Here is a 25,109-nt window from a genome sequence, read left to right as displayed (position 1 = left end):
CCTGTGTCTGCGTGGGTTTCCTCTCACAGTCCAAAGACATGCAGGTTAGGTGCATTGGCAATCCTAAATTGTCCCCAATGTGTGTGTGTGCATGCCCTGTGATGGGCTGGCACCCTGCCCGGGGTTTGTTTCCTGCCTTGCGCCCTGTGTTGGCAGGGATTGGCTCCAGCAGACCCCCGTGACCCTGTAGTTAGGATATAGCGGGTTGGATAATAGATGGATGATGTATTTCTTGTTGTATAACACTTCTTAATTTAATTTTTACTTTGGCTTTCATTGCTATTTCATTTTTTTTTTGGCTCTTTATGAGTTTTTATCCTTGTAGAATTTATTTGGATCAGCACCTTATCTTTTATTTTGCTATTATAACTATAAAAATTTAATTGCAACATTTTATTTGCCATTTTGGAATTGTCACAAGTGTTGCTGTCTTGGGGGATGTTCTTGACCTCTTTTAAAAACAGCAAAGTGACCACCAGATTAACCCTCAGATTTAGATTCCCAGAAAACATAGCCTCTTTAATCATATCATAGAGACGTGAGATATATTTTTGAGGAAGTCTATTCAATCCCATATCCGTCACTGAACTCTTGAAATATAGAACCTCCTTGAGTTCAGGTAAGGAAATGGAGTCATCCAAGAGAGAAATATGTTTTTCATTAACTGAGATGCATGAGGGAGCAGCCCATGAAGAAGCACTTTCACATCTGGGAGAGAGCTATTAGGAGCTCCAGAACAAAACAAAAACAAGTAAAAGAGCCATCTCTGCTACAATCATGCACCAAATAATTCTTATGTGATCATGACTGCACTGAATTTTTAAGGAACTCTGTTTTGGATGTTTGTTTTTTGTCACTTTGGCCAATGCGAGTCTGTCTATAAATGTAATGTACCCTTAAACCAGCCCTTATTTTTATGCAAGTAGATATTGACACTAATTTGGATTTAATGGTAAGAATAGAGATAAATTAGTAGTACCCTTGGAGTTTTAATGCAAGTAATTTGCTAGGCATGGTGTCTAATATAAAACAAGGCGCGGTGTGATGGGTTTGAAATTCTGCCTGAGCTCAGTTCTAACATTATCAGTCTGCAACCCATGTCCGTTATTCACCACCAGTTGATGTGATCTTTCAAAAAATGACAACTTAGATTCTAGTTCACTGATGTTACAGAGCTCAGCATGGGTTTGATGTGAGGAAAACACAATAATAAAGATAAATCCTTTAAGCACCTCTTAGACTGCTACAGAATCATCAACTGAGCCTTGGGTGTTTGCAAGCTTGTTGAGGTAAAATTCCATGAAGGTGTATAGGAAAGGGAGCAGAGCTTAGACAGCTGTAAAGGAATAGAAACTGAGAAAGAGGATGAAAAAAATGATTTTTATACATCTGACAGGTAGAGAAGTAAACATTTTTATGTCTCTCTGGGGGAAATGAGAATTCTCTTGTTGCCAGATTAATCAAACAAAAAGATAAACTAAGGGCAGACTAGAATTTACATAATTAAACTGTAGTTGGGGGAGTGCTCTGAAGCAGTAATGGCTATTTATCTAACAGAAGGTTTTTAGACTACCATGATATACCCACAGCTCAAAGCCTTAGACCTTAAGAAGCTCCATGATACAATTCAGAAAATGAGAAACATGACAATGTGTATGCAGATACTTTCCCTATGTTACAATTGCTTATATCTGCTAACAATCAATAAAAATAGCAGATGACTGCCTGTTTCAGTGATTTTGAATGCAGACAGACTTCTCTCAATTAGAATGGGCACATCAATTCTTTGCTTGAGTGTAAAACAAAATTGTAGTCCCTTTATTCCCTGTAACAGACTTCATTGACCAGAAAGCATAATTGTCGGATCACAGTTACACCTATGGAGTGCTGATGAACTATGCCCAGCACATTTTTCCACTGAGGACCAGTGTTCAAGGCCTTGACTAGTGATCAGCAAAATTATTTATGCCAGCAAAACATTAACTTTTTTTTCCTAAAAATGTCTTAAAATAAATAGTAATTCTTCACAAGCAAAATTTATGCTGTATATATTTTTGCATCATATGTGGAAAAGCATAACAAAATTTACTCTGGTACAGAGTGCTGAAAGGCAGCAGCAAGCACTTCAAAGGTACTTCCCTGCTGCTAAAATACATTGGCCTGAGCATATGGCTGCCACCTAAAAGAAAGAAAATGGTGAACATCAGCCCAGAAAAGATCCAGCTGTGATTAACTACTCTATTGCTGCAAAATTCACCTTGAGGGAAGCTGTATGTGCTAAACTGAAACTTCATTTTCTGTGAAATCAGACAGGACCATCTGAAGACTGGCATCTTTTGCTTTTTCAGTTGCAGGACCTATCCCTCTGTTAAAGGGAAGGACTAAAGTCAGGGAAATAGTATGGATGAACTGGTGCTCATGAATTAAAAAAAATATATAATGAAAAGGGGGTAAGGCCCTGGCGAGTCAAAACATTAATATACTCTCTAGGAAGAAACTCTAATCCACACCCTGCGCTTTTTCATTGAGTTTCATGACCATAAGGTGATTGTAGTGAATCTGTTCTTTTAATCAATAAGCATCATTTTTGGAAAGTGCATGCACGACAAGATTTATATCAGAGCCACAGAAACTGTCTTACCCTGGTCATTACTGTCTCATTCCTCTGTTCTCAGATGTCAGTATTTCTAGCTTTAACGTTAATGAAATTAGTGCATAGTCAACATCCTCACATATATCATATTAAGTAAAAATCTTTCTCTATGCATGTGTTTCTTCCTGAATTGTTATACTGTATGTCTTCCTTTACATAAATAGTTTGTCAAGATTCAATATTTAAATATTTTATGTCAGCTCAAATTGAAACTAGTTAACTGTTATAAGTCATCTATAGCTTTCACCTGAAGCTAAATTATGCCCTAAGAGCACAAGAAAGCCTCCTTCGTCATATTTTTCCTCTATTTTACTATCAAGGGTTTCACTATACTAATATGGTGTATCAGGTCTGTTTATAACCTGTCTTTGTTCTGCTGTTTGTTCCTGGGTACCTCCTAGAGTTCCTTTATTCTCTTCACATAAATTTTCCAAAATTCTATCAATATTCAGTTATTCAATATACATTTTCTAGTTTTATTTCCTCATTCTTTTGCCTGCCTTCTCCAGTACACTAGCTGTATGTTTGCACTATACCAACTGTTATTCCGTTTATAATTTCAACAGCAGCATTAGAAGTCTGACTGGACTCCTGTTCTGTTAATCCGTACACATCTGTACTCCTCAAGAGAAAAGTAATACTACTGTAACTCTTATCTGCCATGCCATTTGATGCCTTTACATAAGTCATTTCTAAAACTTGTACAAAGTCTCTAGGATAGTCTGCCTTTTAAGTTATGATTACATGAATTACTACCAAAGCTTTTAAATTTCCTCCTGCCATTACTGCAGTTTCTGTTACTGCAATAGGCCCTACAGTTCTTATTTCATTTTCCTTTCTTCCTATTTCCTTTAAGTGTCCTTAATTTAACACTAGAATCCCTGAAGCCTAAGATACCTCTTAATCCCGGGCCACCTTAAATCCCTTCGCACTTCTCCATTAACGTATTTTGTTTTGTAAATGTGTCGCTCAGCACAAGCAGCAAGCAGCCTGCTATCACATTCCTCCACAGATGTAGCTCAATTTGCAAAGAAGATTCTCAGAGCTGAAGTGTGTTTATCTGGGTGTGAGGTGCCTGGAGTTGTTTAAGGTAAATAATATATTGTCATTTGGAATACACACATTTCATTGTGTTCCGTGTATACAACCATCTGTGTAAATATAGGATTACAGGAAATACGAGGCAGGAATTGTTGAACACATAGCTTAAACAGAAACATTTTGTAACGGCCAACCCCTTACTCAGCCAGCTGCTACACTACCAAAACCTGTGGCCTGGATAAATTGCTGAGCTGAACCTACTTATACCAAGCCGTACCTCTAACAAATAATATTTTCCCCTCAATTGATGGTTAAACACAAACAAACAAAAGCAGATATGTAAAATAAGAGTATAAATATATTAAATGAAACACAATGAAAAAAACAATAATGCAAATCCCCAGCGTAGAATATATTTGTATATCCCTCCACCAAAGCGGTAAAGTGTGAACACCATATATCCAATTACAAACCCTACCTTGCCAATGCAATGCATAACAAACACAAAACACAAATAACAATAATGGATGAATACTGGAATGTCAATGAACGTGAACTTGAGTCCGGGTAAATTACTGTCCTGAATATAGATGACTGATCAAGAAAATATGGATGCATTTGAATCTACCCAATAAAAATGGAACAATCTCACCGTGCTTCCTCGGTGTATGGTGGATAATAATGTCCAACCCTGGGGTTTCTGGCGATGATTGAGCTGTCGTGAATCCGGCGTAATGAGAAGCAAACTGGGTACAAGGCGCAATGTGAAAAATAGCAGGAAATGATGATCAATTGTCATTAATGAAATCTCCCTCTCTCCTTCCTCCTTTTTTCCTCTTTCCCTACTGATCGTTTAAATAGTGATGAGCCGGATGTAACTGAAATGTAAACAGCTGCTTTCCATCCTGGGGCTGCGGTCTCTCTCCCTCATCCGTCAATTCTGCACTTAAAGGGACCACATTCACTGATGTACACAAAATGGACAGTAAACGGGATGATGGAAACAACACGCCCTCAGCACATACATCGAATACACTATTACTATGTAGCACCGCTACAATTTTTCATGTTTTAGTAATAATTGATAAAATGTAGACATGATGTGTATAATGTGTGAAGAATGAAGTCCAAATATGAAATAAACACTTTCACAAAAGGTACAAGTATAACAAAACAAGCATGCGTTTATTCAAGAATATAACTGGCTTAGGGTGCAGTGCTGACCTGACTGGTTGGGTGGTGCAGCAGTAAGAACTGCTAACTCATAATCAAGACATTGCTGATTAGATTCCTATGTACTCCAGTACTCACCATTTTGAGTAATAAGCTGCTATTTTTATTACTATTATATAATAAAAACATACATTTGATTTTAATCTGTAACAGCCAATGTAAATGTATGGTTTTATTCTCTCAGTCACATTCATGCAATACCCCAAACCCCCAACATGATCTGACTGTATTAGTTTTCAAATAAAGACGTGATATAACAAACGAATAACAGTGCACTTTTTTTGTTATACTTGTACCTTTTGTGAAAGTGTTTATTTGATATTTGGACTTCAGTCTTCACACATTATACACTTCATGTCTACATTTTGTCAATTATTGCTAAAATATGAAAAAGTTTGTGTTTTAGCTATGTGTCTAACAATTCCTGCCTCGCATTTCCTGTCATCCTACATTTACACAGATTATTGTAGACATGGAACACACATGAAATTTATGTATTCCAAATTATGATGTATTATTTACCCTCTACAATCCCAGGCACCTCACACGCAGATAAAAGGCCTTAAGCTGGGAGGATGGGACAGCAGGCTGCTTGCTGCTTGTGCTGATCCAACACATTCACAAAACAAAAGAAGATGCTGATGAGGAGAGGTGCGAAGGAATTTAAGGTGGCCTGGGATTACAAGTTTTTTCATAGGGTTCAGGGATTCTAGTGTTAAGGACTTCTTCCTCATCTACAGGCAGTTCCTCATCTTGTCTTATTATTTCAGTACTAGCTTCTCTGTATGTCATATACTGTATCTGTGCCCAGGCTCTAACATCACCCTCAGCAAATATGCTTGTTCATGGTGATTATGATAAGTTCTCTCAGAAGTTAAATGTTTTACTGTATATTCAGTACTTAAAACAAAATCATTCCCACTCTTGTACAGGAGTAATCATTGTTGGTATAGTCTCCCTATCTAATATTTGTCTGATTGTTGCTTTGTGTCGTTTTGTATATATTGTGCCTATAACAATCAATCATCTGGTACTATAAATCATAATTAAGTTCATCAACTACATATAAACAAAGCTCCAAATGAGCCACTTCTCTCAGTTCCTTCAAGAGCAACACATGGGAACTATCTTACTGGGTGGAGCAGCCATAGCTCTCGATTCTCAGACTAGCGCTATTCATTTTCAAGACCCACATAGACATCTTATTTTTCGGGTTGCATGCTTTAATTCTCATCGTGGTATATTGATAGAGCTTTACACTAGTGATGAACCAGATTCATACTTTTCTCTCTACCCTGTCTACTCACCAGATGATCTCTAAATCTTACAAAATCACATTGTTTATATCTGAAATTCTTGCTGCAAATTGTTTAGATTCTATTTGTTGTTGCTTAACCTTTGACCCACACATGAGCTTTTCAATAACACATGATTAAAATATACATTTCTTTGTACAAGTAATATTTACTATTATGTAATTCTGTTTCCATTTACATGTATCATAAGCTTCACACTTACTATTGTCTAGGAAAGCATTATAATGATTAAGTACTCTATTTATTATTTCAAAACATGACAGCTCAAAGGTTTAGCTTCCTGTACTACATTTGATAGAGGATTTGAGTAATAAAAAACACCTTTAGTATAAAAGAACTTGCCAGGAATTGTTTTTTGAGGTGTTACCTAATACCCTTATTCTTGTGTTCAGATCATGGCTTAATTTACACATTTTTCAAACTGATAGCCACACCTTCACAAGTCAACTTCAATATTTTGCAACTAAGTTTCTCCAGTCAATATCTAGCTTTATTTGGTTCCTACACTGAGCTTTCACTTGTGGGCCAGGGTGGTCTGTTTTTCTGACAGCACCCACAATTTATTAAAATAATCAGGTTTGTCAAAGGAATGAATAGCTGTTCCAAGCTCCTTTAGCCCTGCTAAAAAAGACAAAGACTGGAAGAGGTAAAGCAGCAGCAGAGAAGCACAGCTCACATACTATAGCTTAGCAGTTGATTTCATTTTGCTAAGCCAATGTCACATTACATGACTTATAATCAAGGGTATACAAGACTAAAGTTGTTGATCTTGTTCCAGGAACGTGTTAATGTATACAAATAGAAATATCTGATCATGTCAAATTATGGACTGCGTGATGACTTTCCAGGACAGTTCCACATTTTCAAAGTATCAAAAGCGCTCCCCTTTCTCTGACAGCCAATAATGTGCTGCCTGATGGAGCCAGAATCCAAACAAAGGGTTTAAAGGTATGGCTAGTTCAGTCATTATTTATGTCTTTTTTTCAGAATTTTTCCACTTTGTCGTGGATCTTAAAACAAGACAGTCATATAAGCTTCTGTTCGTGAGGTCCAAAACACCTGTGTTCTTTATTTCTCATTCCTTCATTTTACACATTGTACTTCAGGCTGAACTGTCATCTCTCATACTCACAGACCCTGCCCCTATGATTTAAGACAAAATCAAACCTCAAAATCAAGTGAGTTGCAGACTAGTTTACCTGAGTTGATAGGTATGTCCTATTACATGGCCAGTGGTCACAGGAGCTCACTGCAACTGCCTTTGACTTGCTAAGATTATGTAAATGAAGTCTGTAATGGAAAGTCCCTGGAAATGTGGTATAATGTGACATGGCATTAAATCTTTACATTACTTGAAATATGCTCAGTTATCTTAAAAAGCAGATAGGCCTTAAACAACTACAATTGTGACACATTGAAAAAAATGCTAAAATAGCCAAAAGTAAAAACAACTCAAGAACCCCATAATTTCCTGAAACCTGACATCTCTAAAGGATTCCTTCAAGAGAAAGACAAGCCTAGTGTCTCACTTTCTGCATTTGTGTGTCATACTGCAGCAGTCACTGATGCTATGTGCACTCTCACTGGTTTTTGAGTTTGAGTGTTAGTGGTTGGCATCCTATAAAGTGGTCTACTTACTTTTTTATTTGCATTGTTGATTTCACATTTAGAGTTCATTGTCTATATTCAACCTTGCCCCGCTTCTCTGAAAATTGTTGATTTTGTGAGCAGCTGTGGGTGAAAGATATTGCTATTCATTAAATAATATCATTATAAAACATTTGAAAATATATAAGGGAATTACAGGTATATATCATAATAGGTAAAATAACAGAGCACTTACACATATGTTATCTTTATGAAAACTGTTTGAATTTTCTAGGGCTTTTGTGTATTTTCTTAATTTTTTTGCTAGTTAGAGGTTTTGAAGTATGAAGAATTTGATTATTTAATTTGATCCTGGATTCATTTATTTTTAGAATGTTGAAATGCACAAAATGGTGGCAAGTATAATCCAACGATAATACAAAATTAGTGTAACCATACAAGCAATAATATCACTGAAGCATCACAAAAATAAATTTATAAGACAGTAATCTTACTAATAACAATGAAAAATATAACATACAAAAGCCAAGAAATTGTGACACTGGGGCTCTTGTCTTGTTTGACAGCAGGATCCCAAACAATGTGAAAAAAATATCTCAGGCTACTTGTGATGATCTACCCCTCACAACATTGGTTGGTCAAAAGTCCTGTCTTCAATTCAAAAAGTGACTCCCATAAGCCTTTAGGTTTCCTGTTTATGATGTGCACTGATTCGTTAAGTATGCACTTAATAATATTTTAGCAAAATAGTTATACAGTATATATATATATATATATATATATATATATATATATGTGTATATATTATATATACTCATGTAACATGAGTAATGCAGGATATTTTGTGTATTTATCGTATACATATTCCACATTGCCGTTGTACAACATTGGCCACTTATGGCTTCTATTATATAATAAACATGTTTCTCTATGCATTACATTAAAACATGAGATTACATTTTTTTCTTGATGACTGCTGCAAAGTACACAGGGTAAGTTATATAAAAAAATAATTCATTTTTGGTTGAGTATTCTTTTAATTGAAAGCTCATGTAAATAGAATATGTACTGTGTTTATTTTTCAAACAAAAAATGTTGCATTATTTGGTTTAACACTACCAACAGGAAATCAAACACAATTATGTTCATTTTAATATTACTATTATGTACACATTGTAAAGATTGGTTTTATCAGTTAATACAACATACATTTAACTGATATGCCATGTTTTGTTTTTTATTTATTTTTAACAGGAACAGGGTGTACGAATATTTGTTCTTTTGTATAAAGAAGTCGAAGTTGTTCTTGGTCTCAATAGTGAATACACTAAGAAAACCCTCATGGGACTTCATCCTAATATTAAGGTGTGTTTTTTTCCTTTAATTTTATGAATCTGTCTCTCTCAGACTTGGCTGTACGTGTTCTTTGTATAGTGGGAGGTGAGAAGAACTGGCAGGAGCGTCACTGGCTCCCCATAAACTTTATATTTAAGCTACTTTATGTAAAATGTGTATATTGCAGTCACCTAAAGATGGTGGTGTGGGAGGATGGTGCATCTGGTATGCTTATTTGAGGCTATACAGTTCTATGTTTTGGCAGTTTGGAAATGTTTGAAACACCTGCAGACAATATCCATTAGTGATGACAAATGGAAATAAGAATTTCACAGTCTGTTTTGTCTTTATTTTTTAAATAATTCTTTATTAAGATTTTAAGATGTTTAAGGTATTTTCCACCAGACTATTAGGTAAACTCATTACATGTGCTATAACTGTGATCTTCTGATTAAAGAAATAATTTCTACTATTTATTTGAAATTTACCATTAACTTAATCCCATCTGCGCTAACCTATTATTGTTGAAGAAATTAAAAAAAAATATGACTGTGTCCTGATACTGGGAGCAGTACTTCTCAGGGCATCACTTTATGAAGTCAGTGAAAAAATTGTATTTTCTAGTATCCTAGAAGTGCTTGTATGTGATAATTGCCCTGTTCTCTCTCAGCACTATTAGAAACTTTATTCAGTTTCATAATTCTATCCATAAGCATCGCTGTGTGAACGTTTGGCTTAGGTGTTTCTTAGGTGAGGAATATTTGGATCAACATGTACTACCTCAGGGAAAGTAGATTCTGATCTGAAACCTCTGCTTGAATTAGTGTTTTTGCCTTATAGCTGGCTGATTTTCTGCACTTTTATTCATAGCATAATGTTTTGGCAAATTTGTGTTTGAAATGTCCATTGGCAAAGTTCTGCTATTGTTCTGCTTTGGAAATGCTCCATTCAATGTTTGCAACTAGATACTCTCAGTTTGTGTATCTAATCGGCAACATTATACTTAGAATACTATTGACTTTGGTTAAGAAGATGAACGAGCTTCAAGTCAAATATTGCCAATACCAGAACTTAAATTATGTTCTTTACCATCCATCATTAAGAAACCTCTGCTTATGTCTAGACAGATTTCACCAGATACTATAAAAATGAAAGATTTGTGAATAAATGTGTACTAGAATTTCACCAGGCTTACTAACTTGTTAATGTGCCACATAATAAAAGGTAACTTACATTAACAAGATGACAGATTCTTCTTCAGATTCAAACTTCTTCCTGTCTAAAGAAACATTTTTTGTAATCTGTCTTAAATACACTTACTTCTAGTTAGCGCTACCATTCTGGATTACATACTGGATACAATTTTCTGTTTTTTGAGTGCTACTCACATATTAATCACTGGTTGCAATATATATATTCAGGATTGTTTCCAGGATCATACATTAGCTTTTTCGTAATGAAAGGCAGAAAAGGCCGAAATGTATATAAATATAGATACTTCTGAATCTGGACCTATCAAAACTTTATTTTTAGGCAGTATGCTGGTTAGTTGCTATCCAGAGAAAACCTAAAACACGTATTTAGGTTCTACAGCATAGGAGAGAGCACTGTCTGGAATTAGATTAGAAGTTTGGTGTACCATTTTGTAATTTTGCCATTTCTTATTTTTATGTTTTTCTCAGTGATGTCACCACTTGTAACATTTTGTACTTCTGTTGCTGTAATGCCTTGCATTGATATATATAGCTGCACATGATGTCTCATGGTCATATAGTCTTACATATAGTCGTACATATTTATTTCATAAATGTCAAAAATGTAAAAAAAACTCTGCTTGTATTTTTTTGCTTTAATTTTCGTTAGTGCAGGTTTTGATATTAAATGTTGCACAAGATAATGCCATTTCTGTAGTCGTTTTATCTTTTTTTTTAATCATTAATTACAAGTGATTAAAATGAAAAGTTTGATATCTAGTGAAATATTTAATATTGAGTACTGTACAAATTTATTAATTTGAGTAAGTAAAGTAAATGACTAGGGGTTCGACAGTTTTAAAAGTTTTTGGTGAAGGGGTCTGCGGCCGAAAAAAGTTTGGGAACTCTTGGTTTAAACAGTGGTATAAACAACTAAAGAAACTCAAAAGCTCAAGTTCACAAAGTCGCACAGTGCCCAAAATAAAAAAGAAGTTGTCACATATCAAAGTCGGCGTGAAAAGGCGAGTCGTAGCCCACCGTCTGAATGTCATGAAAGCTTGTTAGGGTACAGAGAAAAAAAAATTGGCATACAGTGTGAAAAAAATCATGAAATGTCAACTTTAATCTCTAAGAATTGAAGCTAGACGTCTTGATAGTTGAGTGTATTTAGACTTGCTGGCTGCCTGACTGCTGGTAATTCCGCTTTATATACGACGCGTTATGCCAACCCTCGACTGAGTTATCTGTTCGCGGCATGCCATCAGCAGTTATAACAGTTATAACCTAGCACATAATGTGTACATAATGCACACGTACGCATCCAACTCTCTTGGCCTTTGTCGAAAACCAGTTAGCGGTTTTGTCGGCGCTCATATGTCTATCGCGCTTTTGTCGGTGAACCATATATACAGTGGTGTGAAAAACTATTTGCCCCCTTCCTGATTTCTTATTCTTTTGCATGTTTGTCACACCAAATGTTTCTGATCATCAAACACATTTAACCATTAGTCAAATATAACACAAGTAAACACAAAATGCAGTTTTTAAATGATGGTTTTTATTATTTAGGGAGAAAAAAAATCCAAACCTACATGGCCCTGTGTGAAAAAGTAATTGCCCCCTTGTTAAAAAATAACCTAACTGTGGTGTATCACACCTGAGTTCAATTTCCGTAGCCACCCCCAGGCCTGATTACTGCCACACCTGTTTCAATCAAGAAATCATTTAAATAGGAGCTGCCTGACACAGAGAAGTAGACCAAAAGCACCTCAAAAGCTAGACATCATGCCAAGATCCAAAGAAATTCAGGAACAAATGAGAACAGAAGTAATTGAGATCTATCAGTCTGGTAAAGGTTATAAAGCCATTTCTAAAGCTTTGGGACTCCAGTGAACCACAGTGAGAGCCATGATCCACAAATGGCAAAAACATGGAACAGTGGTGAACCTTCCCAGGAGTGGCCGGCCGACCAAAATTACCCCAAGAGCGCAGAGACGACTCATCCGAGAGGTCGCAAAAGACCCCAGGACAACGTCTAAAGAACTGCAGGCCTCACTTGCCTCAATTAAGGTCAGTGTTCACGACTCCACCATAAGAAAAGACTGGGAAAAAACGGCCTGCATGGCAGATTTCCAAGACGCAAACCACTGTTAAGCAAAAAGAACATTAGGGCTCGTCTCAATTTTGCTAAGAAACATCTCAATGATTGCCAAGACTTTTGGGAAAATACCTTGTGGACTGATGAGACAAAAGTTGAACTTTTTGGAAGGCAAATGTCCCGTTACATCTGGTGTAAAAGGAACGCAGCATTTCAGAAAAAGAACATCATACCAACAGTAAAATATGGTGGTGGTAGTGTGATGGTCTGGGGTTGTTTTGCTGCTTCAGGACCTGGAAGGCTTGCTGTGATAGATGGAACCATGAATTCTACTGTCTACCAAAAAAGGAGACTGTCCGGCCATCTTTTCGTCAACTCAAGCTGAAGTGATCTTGGGTACTGCAACAGGACAATGACCCAAAACACACCAGCAAATCCACCTCTGAATGGCTGAAGAAAATCAAAATGAAGACTTTGGAGTGGCCTAGTCAAAGTCCTCACCTGAATCCAATTGACATGCTATGGCATGACCTTAAAAAGGCAGTTCATGCTAGAAAACCCTCAAATAAAGCTGAATTACAACAATTCTGCAAAGATGAGTGGGCCAAAATTCCTCCAGAGCTGTAAAAGACTCATTGCAAGTTATCGCAAACACTTGATTGCAGTTATTGCTGCTAAGGGTGGCCCAACCTGTTATTAGGTTCAGGGGCAATTACTTTTCACACAGGGCCATATAGGTTTGGATTTTTTCTCCCTAAATAATAAAAACCATCATTTAAAAACTGCATTTTGTGTTTACTTGTGTTATATTTGACTAATGGTTAAATGTGTTTGATGATCAGAAACATTTTTGTGACAAACATGCAAAAGAATAAGAAATCAGGAAAGGGGCAAGTAGTTTTTCACACCACTGTATATATATATATGTGTGTGTGTGTGTGTATATGTATGTGTGAATATATGTGTATATATATATATATGTATACATGTATCTGTGTATATATATATATATATGTATATGTATATATGTAGATTATATATATATATATATATATATACACAGATACATATATACATATATATATATATATATATATATATATATACTATATACACACAGTGGTACCTCGGTATACAACTGCTTTGGAATAAGTCCAACTTGGTATACGTCATGTTTAGAGGTGAAATATTTTGCTTGGTATACGACCTTTGTTTGGAATACGACTCGTGTGCTAGAACAACACGTGTGTATACCGGGCGCGCGCCTTCAAAAAAAAAAGTTTTAACCTGTACAGTAATCCCGCACTATATCGCGCTTCGACTTTCGCAGCTTCACTCTATCGTGGATTTTATATGAAAGCATAACTACATATATAACGCGGATTTTTCGCTGCTTCGCGGGTTCTGTGGACAATGTGTCTTTTTACTTCCTGTACATACTTCCTCAGTTGGTTTGCCCAGTTGATTTCATACAAGGGATGCTATTGGCGGATGACTGAGAAGCTAACCAATCAGAGCATGCAGTTAATTTCTCCTGACTGAGAAGCTAACCAATCAGAGCACACAGTTAAGTTCCTGCGTGCTGAATGCAGTGTTAACCAGGAAGTCTCGTCTCGCTCATTCAGCATCAACGTGTTTCGCTGTGTAAAGAGTTAACTTTTGTGCTCTTTTGTGTTTATCTTTGTGCATAGTCAAGCCATTCATTATGGCTCCAAAACGATCTGCTACTGCTTCAGGGGCCATGCCCAAGCGCAAACAGAAGATGTTAATGATTGCCGAAAAGGTAAACGTTTTGGATTTGTTGAAGGCTACGATTCTTTTTATTTAAAAAGTAGGAAAGGAATATAAGATCTACGACCGCAGTGTCCTTTTAACCAGGGTGCAAAGCGAGTTGTAAGTGGATGTAATAAGGCCGTAGTCTGGATAGAATCTGCTTTAGGGATTTCGATTGAAGACTGCCAGAAGAAGAACAACGGCAGTGCTTCACATTTGCCTGAAGAGGCTCCTTTGGAAGAGCTGTAACGCTCTCCTTTGTTGTGCAGTAAAATTAAACTCATTGTTATCGGACAAGTCATTTTTATTTATTTCATCTAATTGCTTTTGTATTTATGTATTTTAGTATTAAGCAGTGTTTAAATTATTTTATACAACCCCATCAATGTATAATATGCCAATAACAATAGGATTTTTTTTTCATGGGAACGAAGTAATAATTTTCCCATTATTTCTTATGGGAAAAATTTGTTTGGTATAAGTCCTGTTTGGTATAAGTCCAAGGATCTGGAATGGATTAAGGAAGTATACCAAGGTACCACTGTATATATCCACATATATTCACACATACATATACACACACACATATATATATTACACCCTTTGGGGTGTGAGCAGCTGTTGCTGGGGGTGCCAGAATCCATCGAGGAAGAAAACAGAAAACCATTATTTGTACAAATTCTTAATTTATCTATCCATTCCTAAATAATTAAATGGGCAGGCTATTTTGTATCAGTGCAATACGCTGCTTGTTAAAACAGATGACTTCCGCTCTTATGTGCACTTAGTGCTGCGTGGCCATTATGAACTATCGTATCTGTTCAAGTTCAATTTAAATTTTAAATATAAGTAATTTTTATTTAGTCGACAGAAATATCTTTGGTAGGAATGTAAGTTAAATTTAGTTATCATTGCAGAAATTTTTCTTCACCATAGAAATGTAAAGGCTAAATTCAACTTACATTCCTATCAAAGATATTTCTGTCGACTAAATAGAACCTACTTATATCCAAATAGAACTTGAAAAGATATATTTTTTCGAATCTGAGCACGCATTTTAGATCGACTTAACGTGCACTACATCGAGCCCTGTGCTATTGTGCTCTAGCATGCCTGCCTCAATAAGTCACCGTCACTTCGCTCTTACTTTTTTACCGTTAATTTAATCATGGGCCTCTCTACAGTTTTGTTTATTTTCGGGTTGTAATGTTCATTAAATTTACGTATCATCTGGTCCATTGGCGGACCGCGCATCTCACACCTAGACCTTCAGTACTGCTCCGTCTGAATCAACTCGCCCCTCAAAAACTAATTTATGGTTATAAAAACCATCTTAATATGCAGAAATACAGTATAAAGAGCCGCTGCATCGCAAATAGAATCACAACATTTAGCTCACCAAAAATGTGGATTATTTGTAAACAAAACCCATCCTCCTCTCTTTCCTCAAAAACAGTTCAATCACTCTGTCATACGGATTATCCGTGCGCCTCAGTTCCATCAACTGATATATAACTCCTTTGGGGTGCGAGCAGCTGTTACTGGGGGTGCCAGAATCCATTGAGGAAGAAAAATGGAAAAAAAAACGGATGACTCCTGCTCTTACGTGCACTTACTGTAGTGCTGCGTGGGTATTATGAACTATCGTATCTCTTCAAGTTCTTTTTAAATTTTAAATACAAGTAATTTTTATTTAGTCGACAGAAATATTTTTGGTAGGATTGAAAGGTAAATTTAGTCAGCATTGCATAAATTTTTCTTCATAATAGAAATTTAAAGAGTAAATTCAACTTACATTCCTACCAAAGATATTTCTGTCGACTAAATAGAACCTACTTATATCCAAATTTGAGCTATTGAGCTGTCGCCTGCCTGACTGAATATGTCACCCTCGCTTCGCTCTTACTTTTTTACCGTTCATGTAATCATGGCTAGTTGCAAAAAAAAAGAACATGGAAGGAGGATCACACTGAGTATGGCTTTGTTTTGTATTTGATCTTCTTTGTGCTCTATGTGTGTGAATCACTACGTGCTTCTTAAACTAGCTTTCTCTTCCTCCGACAGGACACAGAATCCATTACATTCGTAATATTACAGCTCTCTGAATAATTGAAATACTGAGATGTATACTTGATATTTTCATGATGATAGGAGTTAAAGCATGTTATTAAACATGGGAACACGGTGGCGCAGTGATAGTTCATGTCTCACACAAGATGCTTGCTGTGCCGTGTGCTACCTTCGATGAAATAATTTATTGCCACAGTACTGTCTCTTTCAAATGCACTAACTTATATAGAATAATTTAACATGTAATACGAAGATATTTCAATGTTCCTTAAAAGTTTTGAAGAATAGGCATCCTTTACTTTTCTCTCACCAAATACCCAATCACCACACAATCAGCTATGTAACGTTAAGCCATCTGTAAGCTTAGAACGCCTATTCTTCAAAACTTTTAAGGAGCATTGAAATATCTTCGTATTACATGTTAAATTATTCTATCCATCCAGTGTCGCACCAGTCCCAAGAAGAATACAGTGTGAGGCTGGAACAATCCGTGAATGGGCACTGCGACACTGTGTCCTCACATGTTTAATTATTAACAATATAGATTATTTAAATTAAGTTAGTTAAGTTTTATTTTCCTGTATTTCATCTTAAAAATGATATAGTCATCATATGTAAATACACGTTTTATAAAGTGGCTCAGGTTGTGCAATATTATAACTGTATCACAAGTTTACAGTGAGGTAATTGTACTTATAAGTACAAACAGTTCTACAAGGAGCACTTGATGGACTGATTGAGTGCGTTTATAGTTCTTGTTATGAAACTGTTTCTGAACCGAGAAGAAAGGCTCTGAAGCGTTTGCCGTAAAAGAGCAGTTCAATAGACAGCATGGCTGAGGCAGCATGTGCTTGATGCTGTATACCGATAATTCTATTTCCAATCAGCTGCTGTACGGCTGTGATTCCCCACTCAGATACAGTGGTGCAGTGAGTAATATGGAATAAGATGATCCGCTGTGGCAACCCCTAACAGGAGTAGCTGAAAGAAGAAGAAGGTGCAGTGAGAGTAAAATCGCTAAAGCAGCTATTGTATTTAAAATAGTTTCACAATTCTGTGGACCATTATATTGTTACAGGTTAATTACAATCAGATGCATTAAAGTAATAAACAATATGCGGTTAATTTCAGTGTATTCATAAAGCCACGTCAGGGATGTAGATTTAAAAAAGAAAGGGAAACCACACTGGAATAGTTGCAATGCTTTGACGCTGGGTGCTGCCAATCTGCAAAACCGAGCGCAGAACTTGCATACTCCAGGGTATGAGCTACCGTAGAAATGTACGTGGATTTACGCCAAGTTTAGGTTTTATACATCGCAATTTGAGCGTGAAAACGCTTGTAAGTAACATTTTTGTGCATATGCACCGTTTATACATGAGGCCCAAGGTCTTCATGATTTTCAGAAGGATTAAGCAACTTTTCAATTGTATATATGTAAATCGTCATTATAATGTTATTTTCTGTAGCTACTTTGTGGTTACATATATTTAGTCTTTTTCCAGTTGTAAAATTTGAAGGCTTTCTTGGTTTCTGCCTAATATATGTAATCTATACCTTAAGTGACTGTTTTGGTTTTGCTCCTGTGTTTTTTCTGGGTCAGCCATCAGACTCATGAATTGGATTTCTCCCGTATTGTTACACAAACTACAACACTGTTGTCAAAATATTGTTTCCATGAGCACTATTTTAAACACTTGCTTTTCTTGTTTAAGTCAGTTTTATTTTCTATGATTCTCACTTTTTGTGGGAAATAGACAACACACATCAAGTGAAAGTATTTTTACAGTTCAGTACATTTACTCCTCGAAACTTCAATCCACAGCAAGAAAGCATAAAAGCACTTAACATGTTTATTAAAAGAGCCCTCGTTTTCTAAGCCGCAGATCCACTATACCACATACCCTCCCCCTTTAACCACCAGCTGCACTGAAAGACTCCATGCCTTAAACAACCCACTGCAACTGGTGACACAGGTCTGCGGGCTTGGCCCTACACTGCTCTAAAAATAAAGGCACTAAAACCCATTCATAAAACCAAAGGTTCCATTTAAAAACCAAGACATTAAAAGAAACAAGAACTAAAAATCAACAATAAATAAATGTCCATTAAAAAGTTCAGTTCTTAAAGTACTCTTCTGGCTTGAGTCCCATGGGTTCTTTACAGACAGGCACCTGTCCCTCTTGCCGTTTCCTTCTTCAGTCCTCACTGCCTCGGCTCATCCCACAGCTGCCACCAAATGTGATGGTGAATTTTGGCTCCACACTACCTGATTGCACCAGGAGCCTATTGAGTCCAACACTGTTGAGAGACATGACCGGATGAGCCAGGCAAATGAGGACATCACACCAAGCAAGGGGAAGGTGTAAAAAGTGCTCCAGTGCTTTTATGTTTAAACAAATAAAAAAAAAATAGTGTTCAAAAATTGTTCCGTTTCAAAAAGTTCAATAAAAAATAATCCATAGAAAGGAGGTGATAAGTGGAGGTTAAAACAATACATTAAATAATCCTTTAAAATGAGGTTAAAACATGGCAGGAAACTGTCCTTAAAAACCAAGAGCCCGGGTCCACTCCTTAAAAAGCTGACGGCTTCTTGGCTTAACTTTAATGGGTCCTTGAAGCCAAGGTGGTGCCTAATCTGCTGTTCAGACACCCTTCTATGCTGCTCCTAGTAGCCTTCTCTGGCTCCTGGCAGGGCACTACATCAAGCATACGACTCCCGCTGTCAGGCTTGCGCTCCTTCATTCTATGGCACCACCCACAGGACTCCTCTCTTGGCCTCTCAATCACCTGCAACTTGTGCTGCCACTCTTTGGTGAGTCGCTCCAACCGAGCAACACTTCTGCTGGCCAGCTGTCAGGTCCCAGCTGAAGTAGCCATCAGCCCACAAGTGCTGGTCACACGCTCCCCTAGGGACTTTCCTCCCGGCTGCCTGCTGCCTGCCTTCTCCACCTCTCATCCGCTCACTCGCACTGGATCTCTCCATCTCTGGCCTTCCCTCTCTCCATCTTCAACCTCCTTTTGTTTTCGTTTCATTTCTTTTGATTTCCGATCCCTTTCTGATCCTGTGCTCCCCTTTTATATGCTGGAGAGCGGTTGCTGGTGTGATCATCTGATTGCTGCTGATAATGAAACAATTGGGCAAGGCAACACATGGACAGTTGACCGCCTCGCACCAACCCAGATACAAGCTGTCTTCTCAACAGATTGCTCACACCTCCGCAGTGTGAGTGGATCCATGATTTATTCATTCAAAAACGGGCCCCTGTTTCTTAAGCTGTGGACCTGCCCTTCCACTCACTGACAGGTTGGTTGCTGATGTGCAAATTATTAGAAATAATTTATGACAATATCATGATATTAGGTTATTGAAGGAGGCAATGCGATTAGGAGATGGCACCAAAAAAGGACAGGTAATAACCATAGAGGCTGACAGAGGCCTTATACTGGTAGACAGAAAAACACTCTTACTGTCCAGGTACTCATACCAAAGTTTTATGGATTATTTATACATTTGACAAGGTAATGTGAGAAACCATATGCTCCAGGTTGACCTTACTTAGCAACAGCATGGCGATCATCAACAGAAACGTCTCAAAATAGTGGTGGCAATAAGTAAAACAAGGTGGCAATAATGGAGAATACATTTGATTTTTAACATTGTTAAAAACATAATAAAACAAGTAATAAACTTAACAACTGGATTCCTGGCCTCCAAAACCCTGAAGTATTTGTAGAGACCAAGAAACTGTTTAGAAAAGTTACAATTACAAGAATAAAGTAAATGCTGTAAAACCATCTTAAATAGGAATTGCGTGATGAAGTCACGCATAAAGATGATGTCTGAAACTAGCAATGGATGTCATTGCCATGAAAAATAAGGCCATAGTCATGATAAACTAGCACAAAAAATGTTGTCCGTGACAAAACCAAATAACAAGATTGCACCATCATTATGTCACTGTTATAATGATAAAATCTATTAAGATGTGTGTAAAAAAATCCATGAATGTATAGAATATGCAAAAATTGGAAGCAGAGATCCCAAAACTCAAACAGGTAGAAAGAAGCACAGACATCTATTTTGGCCTTGAAAGTTTAGCAACAGTTATTGAGGACTTTGTTTCAATTATTATATATATATATATATTGTTAAATCATTTTGTAATGCATAAAAAGCATTTTTAACATTTGTCATTTCTTAATGTAACATTGATTACATGTTAATGATCTCACCATTTCTCTTATAGGTAATCCGACACCCTGATCATGTCCCATCTACAGCATTACTGTGGGCTCATCATGAGAAAACAGTCATAATTGACCAGTCAATCGCTTTTCTTGGAGGCATTGACCTTGCTTATGGCAGATGGGATGATCATCAGCACCGTCTCACTGATGTTGGCAGTGTTCGGAGAAGTCCACAGCCCAGTCCTGTACTCTCGCCTAAACTTACCAGGGTTGGTCATTTTAATCGTCACCGTGTATTTTTTGATGTTAGTAGGAATAATTAACATTTACTTACTATGTGCAGAAGAACAGAAGTCATTTCAGCTTCAAAATATTTGCAGCCTACAAGAATTTTAAATATTAAAATAAAAGTTTCATTAAACTAATAAAACAGAAGAAAAATGAACAAAGCCAGTAACATGCAAAGCACCAAATTATCAAAAAACTAAGCAGTATTCTTTTTAATATCTGGTGCTTTGTGTACTTTTTCTCAAGTGGTATGGTTCACCTTAGATTTGGTCTTTCACATTTCTCTGCTTATACAATTTCCTGCCAGCATAACTTTGCCAAATTCACATTCTGTCTCTAAACTGGCTAAGAACCTTTTAACCAATAGTTTGGATTTGCTTTCCAAGTCAGCTTACTCACAATGCCCTCTGATAACCACAGCCTGACCATCACCCTTAAAGGGGTAGGTGTCCATAGTGCATCTGGATGTTCTGATCTCTGCTACGTAGAAGGGCCTCATCTATACCATAATCTTTATTTTGATCACCAGCTGATACTGTTAAGATTTTGGGAATCCTGTAAGCTTCTGTGCCACTTTTTCTGATACCCTTAGAAAATCTACTTCTGAGAAACTCGTAATATTTCTAGGCCTTACTGTTCAGTTGCAAAATCTTTGTACTCACATGGCATTTTGAATTGATTTTCAGTAAGCACTGTGAGTGTTTCAACATTTTGGCTTCTGACGCTTGCCACTTAACAGACCTGACTAGCCCAAACAACACTTTTTCGTGCCAGGCACAACATTACATGTGTCAAATCTACTGCTATGCATGGTGTGTGTGAACACACCTAGTGCATAGTTCACTAAGTTCAGTGAAATCATATATAAAAAGAGGTTTAGCTCTTATCATTTGCTGCCATTATGTGGTTAATCCAAGTACTGCAACTTTAAAAAATAAGAAAAAGTAACAGAAATATAAATAAAAAAGCAATGTGATAAATGTACCTATTTTGTATACCAGATGTTAGAGTGAACCTAATCGTAAGACATAAAAAATGGCTACAAGTCATTTTTTATGAACACCTTCATAGTATAAGGTTTGGTACATTCATTTTGCATAGCTAATGTGTGTTTCTCTGTCATGTGACCCATCTGACACTCATGTGTCGCCCATCTGGCAAGTGTCACAGCTTCCACTCTTCATTTCCCGGTGGCCATTTGGAGATGAGCTAGGTCAGACTAAATACATCAATGATCCTGGTGACTCATAACTCTTTTGGCTTCAGAGCCTGGAACCAGTATTTCTGTGCCAGAAAAGAGACACTTGCCTTTCTTAATTGAGCACCAATGGGGTTTTATTGGTAACTTTAAGCACAATTGCCTCTTTAACCCTTCTATTGGTGACAACATAAATCCAAGGCTTTATCTAGTGAGAGGGTCATGAGTCATGCATAGATGTCCAAAATCTGGAGGGACCTTGGGAAGAGCTGCTGTTTGTCTGAATGTTGAGTCTAAAATATATATATTTTTAAAATATTGTTCAGCAAGGAAGAATTAGTTTTTGTAATGAAAGTGAAATCTGCATTCTGAAAAGGGTAATTGTTTCTACAGATATTAAACAAAAATGACATGTCATTTCTAAATATCTATCTATCTATCTATCTATCTATCTATCTATCTATCTATCTATCTATCTATCTATCTATATCTATATTTTAATATATCTATACCTATATATAATATATTTTTACAAACACCTCAAATGTACTGCGGAATATAATGAATACATATTATATATACAGTAATCAAGTGCAGATGCAAGACTTCCAATTAATTCTTTTTAGCAAGTCAGAGCTTAGGAAGTGAACAGCAGCTCTTCATGAAGTAAAAACACTGCTGTACATACTGTTTAAGGCATAAAGATTTCATTATTACGATCCATTCACCCTGTGATGGCAGGTAATAGTTATACACTGCAATAAAGTGATGCCATCCATTTATATTGCTTTTGTTAAAGTCTTGTTCTCTATTATAGCATCACAGGGGGCTGGAACTCACCCCAGCAGCATCAGGTGCATTGCAGTAATTCATGCTGGATGATATGACAGCACACCCATACTCAATCACACCAGTTCAGATCAAAAATACCAATTAATCTGTAGATGTCTGATCTGGCAATAAATAACAAACTTTTACATTATTTATATTTTAGGTTACTGAAGAAACAGTTTTTTAAATTACCAAAATTGTGCCTTTTTAAAAAATATGTATACTGTATTAGGTGTTAAATATCTTTTATTATTTGTCACCTCTTAAATGGCATATTTGCTTAAATGTTGCAACATACTGAATTGTTTGTTCTTGGCACTCATTTTTGCTATCTTCCATTTAGTCAGTTAGTCATTTTCTAACCCACTTAGTCCTCAAAAGGGCTGTAGGGGTTACTGAAGCCTATTCAAACTAGCATAAGATGCAAGGCAGGATCAGACTCTGGACAGGGCACAGATCCATCGGAGGGCAAACACACATACACACACATGCAGACACACACTCCAACCACACACTTGGGCCAATTTATTATCACCAGTTCACTTAACTGGCATGTCTATGATCTTCCTTTTAGTACAAATGAATCATAAAGTATAAAATATGACAAGGATATGATGATATGTGTTACGGACAGACAGAGCTGAGCTTTTATATATAGGGTCATTTAGAGACTGTTAGGATACCAATATCAAGCAGCAGAAAAATAAAAAAAGTATAAATTCCTGTTATTTCCGCTTTTGTAATTATGAAAGAATAATCCCAATAACAGGCAATTAAACTTATATTTCCCAAAATAAATCTGACAAATTCACCATACAAGATTACTTTTAGGGTTCCAAAATGGCTGCCAACACCACACTGGAACATAAGAACAATTTAGACAAGAACAGGCTATTTAGCCAACCAAAGTTTGCCAGTCCTATCCACTTAATTCTTCTAAAATAACATCAAGATGAGGTTTGAAGGTCCCTAAAGTTCTCCAGTCTGACACACATCTTAGTAAGTTAATAACTTATTAGTAACTTATTCCATGTGTCTTTGGTTTTCTCAGTGAATCACTGACACACTGCCCCAGTTGTCAAAAGTACACCATGTGCGCACAGCCATGCATCACATCACAACAAGCTGTTAGGAGGAATTGGCCATGTTGGACCCAAAAAAACAATTATAAGCAAATAAAATAACAAGAAAATAATTATAAATTCACAAAGAGTGGAATAAAACACTATCAGCTATATAACTTGACAATTAAAGATGTGTTTTTCTTTAATTACTGAATATAAAATTCTCAACATTTGATGTCATACATTAAAGACCAGATTTGCAGCTCTATAAGAAGTGGAGATGGTCAGCCTTAACTTTGGCCCTTGCTGAATACTGACAAGATTGGCTTATAGAAAAATGTTGGATTTATTCCCAATTTTTTTAGGGTATAAGTGTGTTTTGTGATGAAGTTTGAATTGTCCTGCAAGACGTCCCTTATTTTTTTTGTTACTCTTCAAAGTTGGTAAAGTGTTTGCTGATTTAGTGAAATTTAACTTGGCATGGAAAGTGCAATATAATGGATACATTTATATTTGAAATAAAAGGTGCATCCTGTTAAGAAATGGGGCTTGTTGTAGCCATCTATAGTTGCTGAATAATTATTGAGCTATTGATTTAACTTAATTTAGCTAGTTGTTCATATGCACTTATTCCACATATTCTGTGAAAAACATTTTTTATTCCACAAATTCTTTGTTTTTATTTTGGTCTATAGTGTTTTGGGTCTTTTCTATGCAAGAGTGTTGAACTTTTAGGCCTTATGTATTTTAACATTTCGCAATTCCTGGCTTTCAGCAAGTATTTGCTTTTTTATATTGGAGTTTTTGTTTCTTGTATTTTAAAACGTTTGTTATTTTGGGCATTCTTGGATTTTTAGCCCTAATTGCATTTTTGAATTTCTTGGCCTAGTCTTTTTTTTATTGTTTAAAGAATTTTGCCCAGTATTTTTTGTTGTATTGTAGAATTAATATATTAGCCAAGAAATCAATTAAACTTTATTTAAGCCTGTGTTGGGATTCACTTTTCCCCTTTTCTTCCTTTACTTTATGAAAAATAGCACAAGGAGCATGAACAGCTGTGTCTATTATCGAATAATAATGTTAATTTAGACCAAATCCTTTCCAGTGTAATAAATTATATATTATATATAAATTATATACAGTGTGAGTAAAAATTATGTTAGCACTAATGGTACTGCAATGTATATACTTTTATACAACTAGCCATGTGCGCCCAA

At 36.3% G+C, this 25,109-nt stretch overlaps 1 protein-coding gene across 3 annotated transcripts in view; it reads left to right on the top strand.

Annotated features, from left to right (window-relative positions):
- si:ch211-168k14.2 (phospholipase D1) overlaps nucleotides 1–25,109 on the top strand; it is a 213,282-nt gene that overhangs the window by 117,647 nt on the left and 70,526 nt on the right. For all 3 annotated transcript variants that reach the window (XM_039744794.1, XM_039744793.1, XM_039744795.1), the window contains 2 exons: nucleotides 9,106–9,216; nucleotides 20,571–20,780. In XM_039744794.1, the coding sequence (XP_039600728.1) occupies nucleotides 9,106–9,216; nucleotides 20,571–20,780 (321 nt within the window). The remainder of the gene's footprint in view (nucleotides 1–9,105; nucleotides 9,217–20,570; nucleotides 20,781–25,109) is intronic.

Source organism: Polypterus senegalus, chromosome 2 (genome assembly GCF_016835505.1).
Source record: "Polypterus senegalus isolate Bchr_013 chromosome 2, ASM1683550v1, whole genome shotgun sequence".
In the NCBI taxonomy this organism is placed as follows: domain Eukaryota; kingdom Metazoa; phylum Chordata; class Cladistia; order Polypteriformes; family Polypteridae; genus Polypterus; species Polypterus senegalus.
Note: the sequence above shows the minus strand (reverse complement) of the source record. Positions and strands in the feature narration are given on the sequence as shown.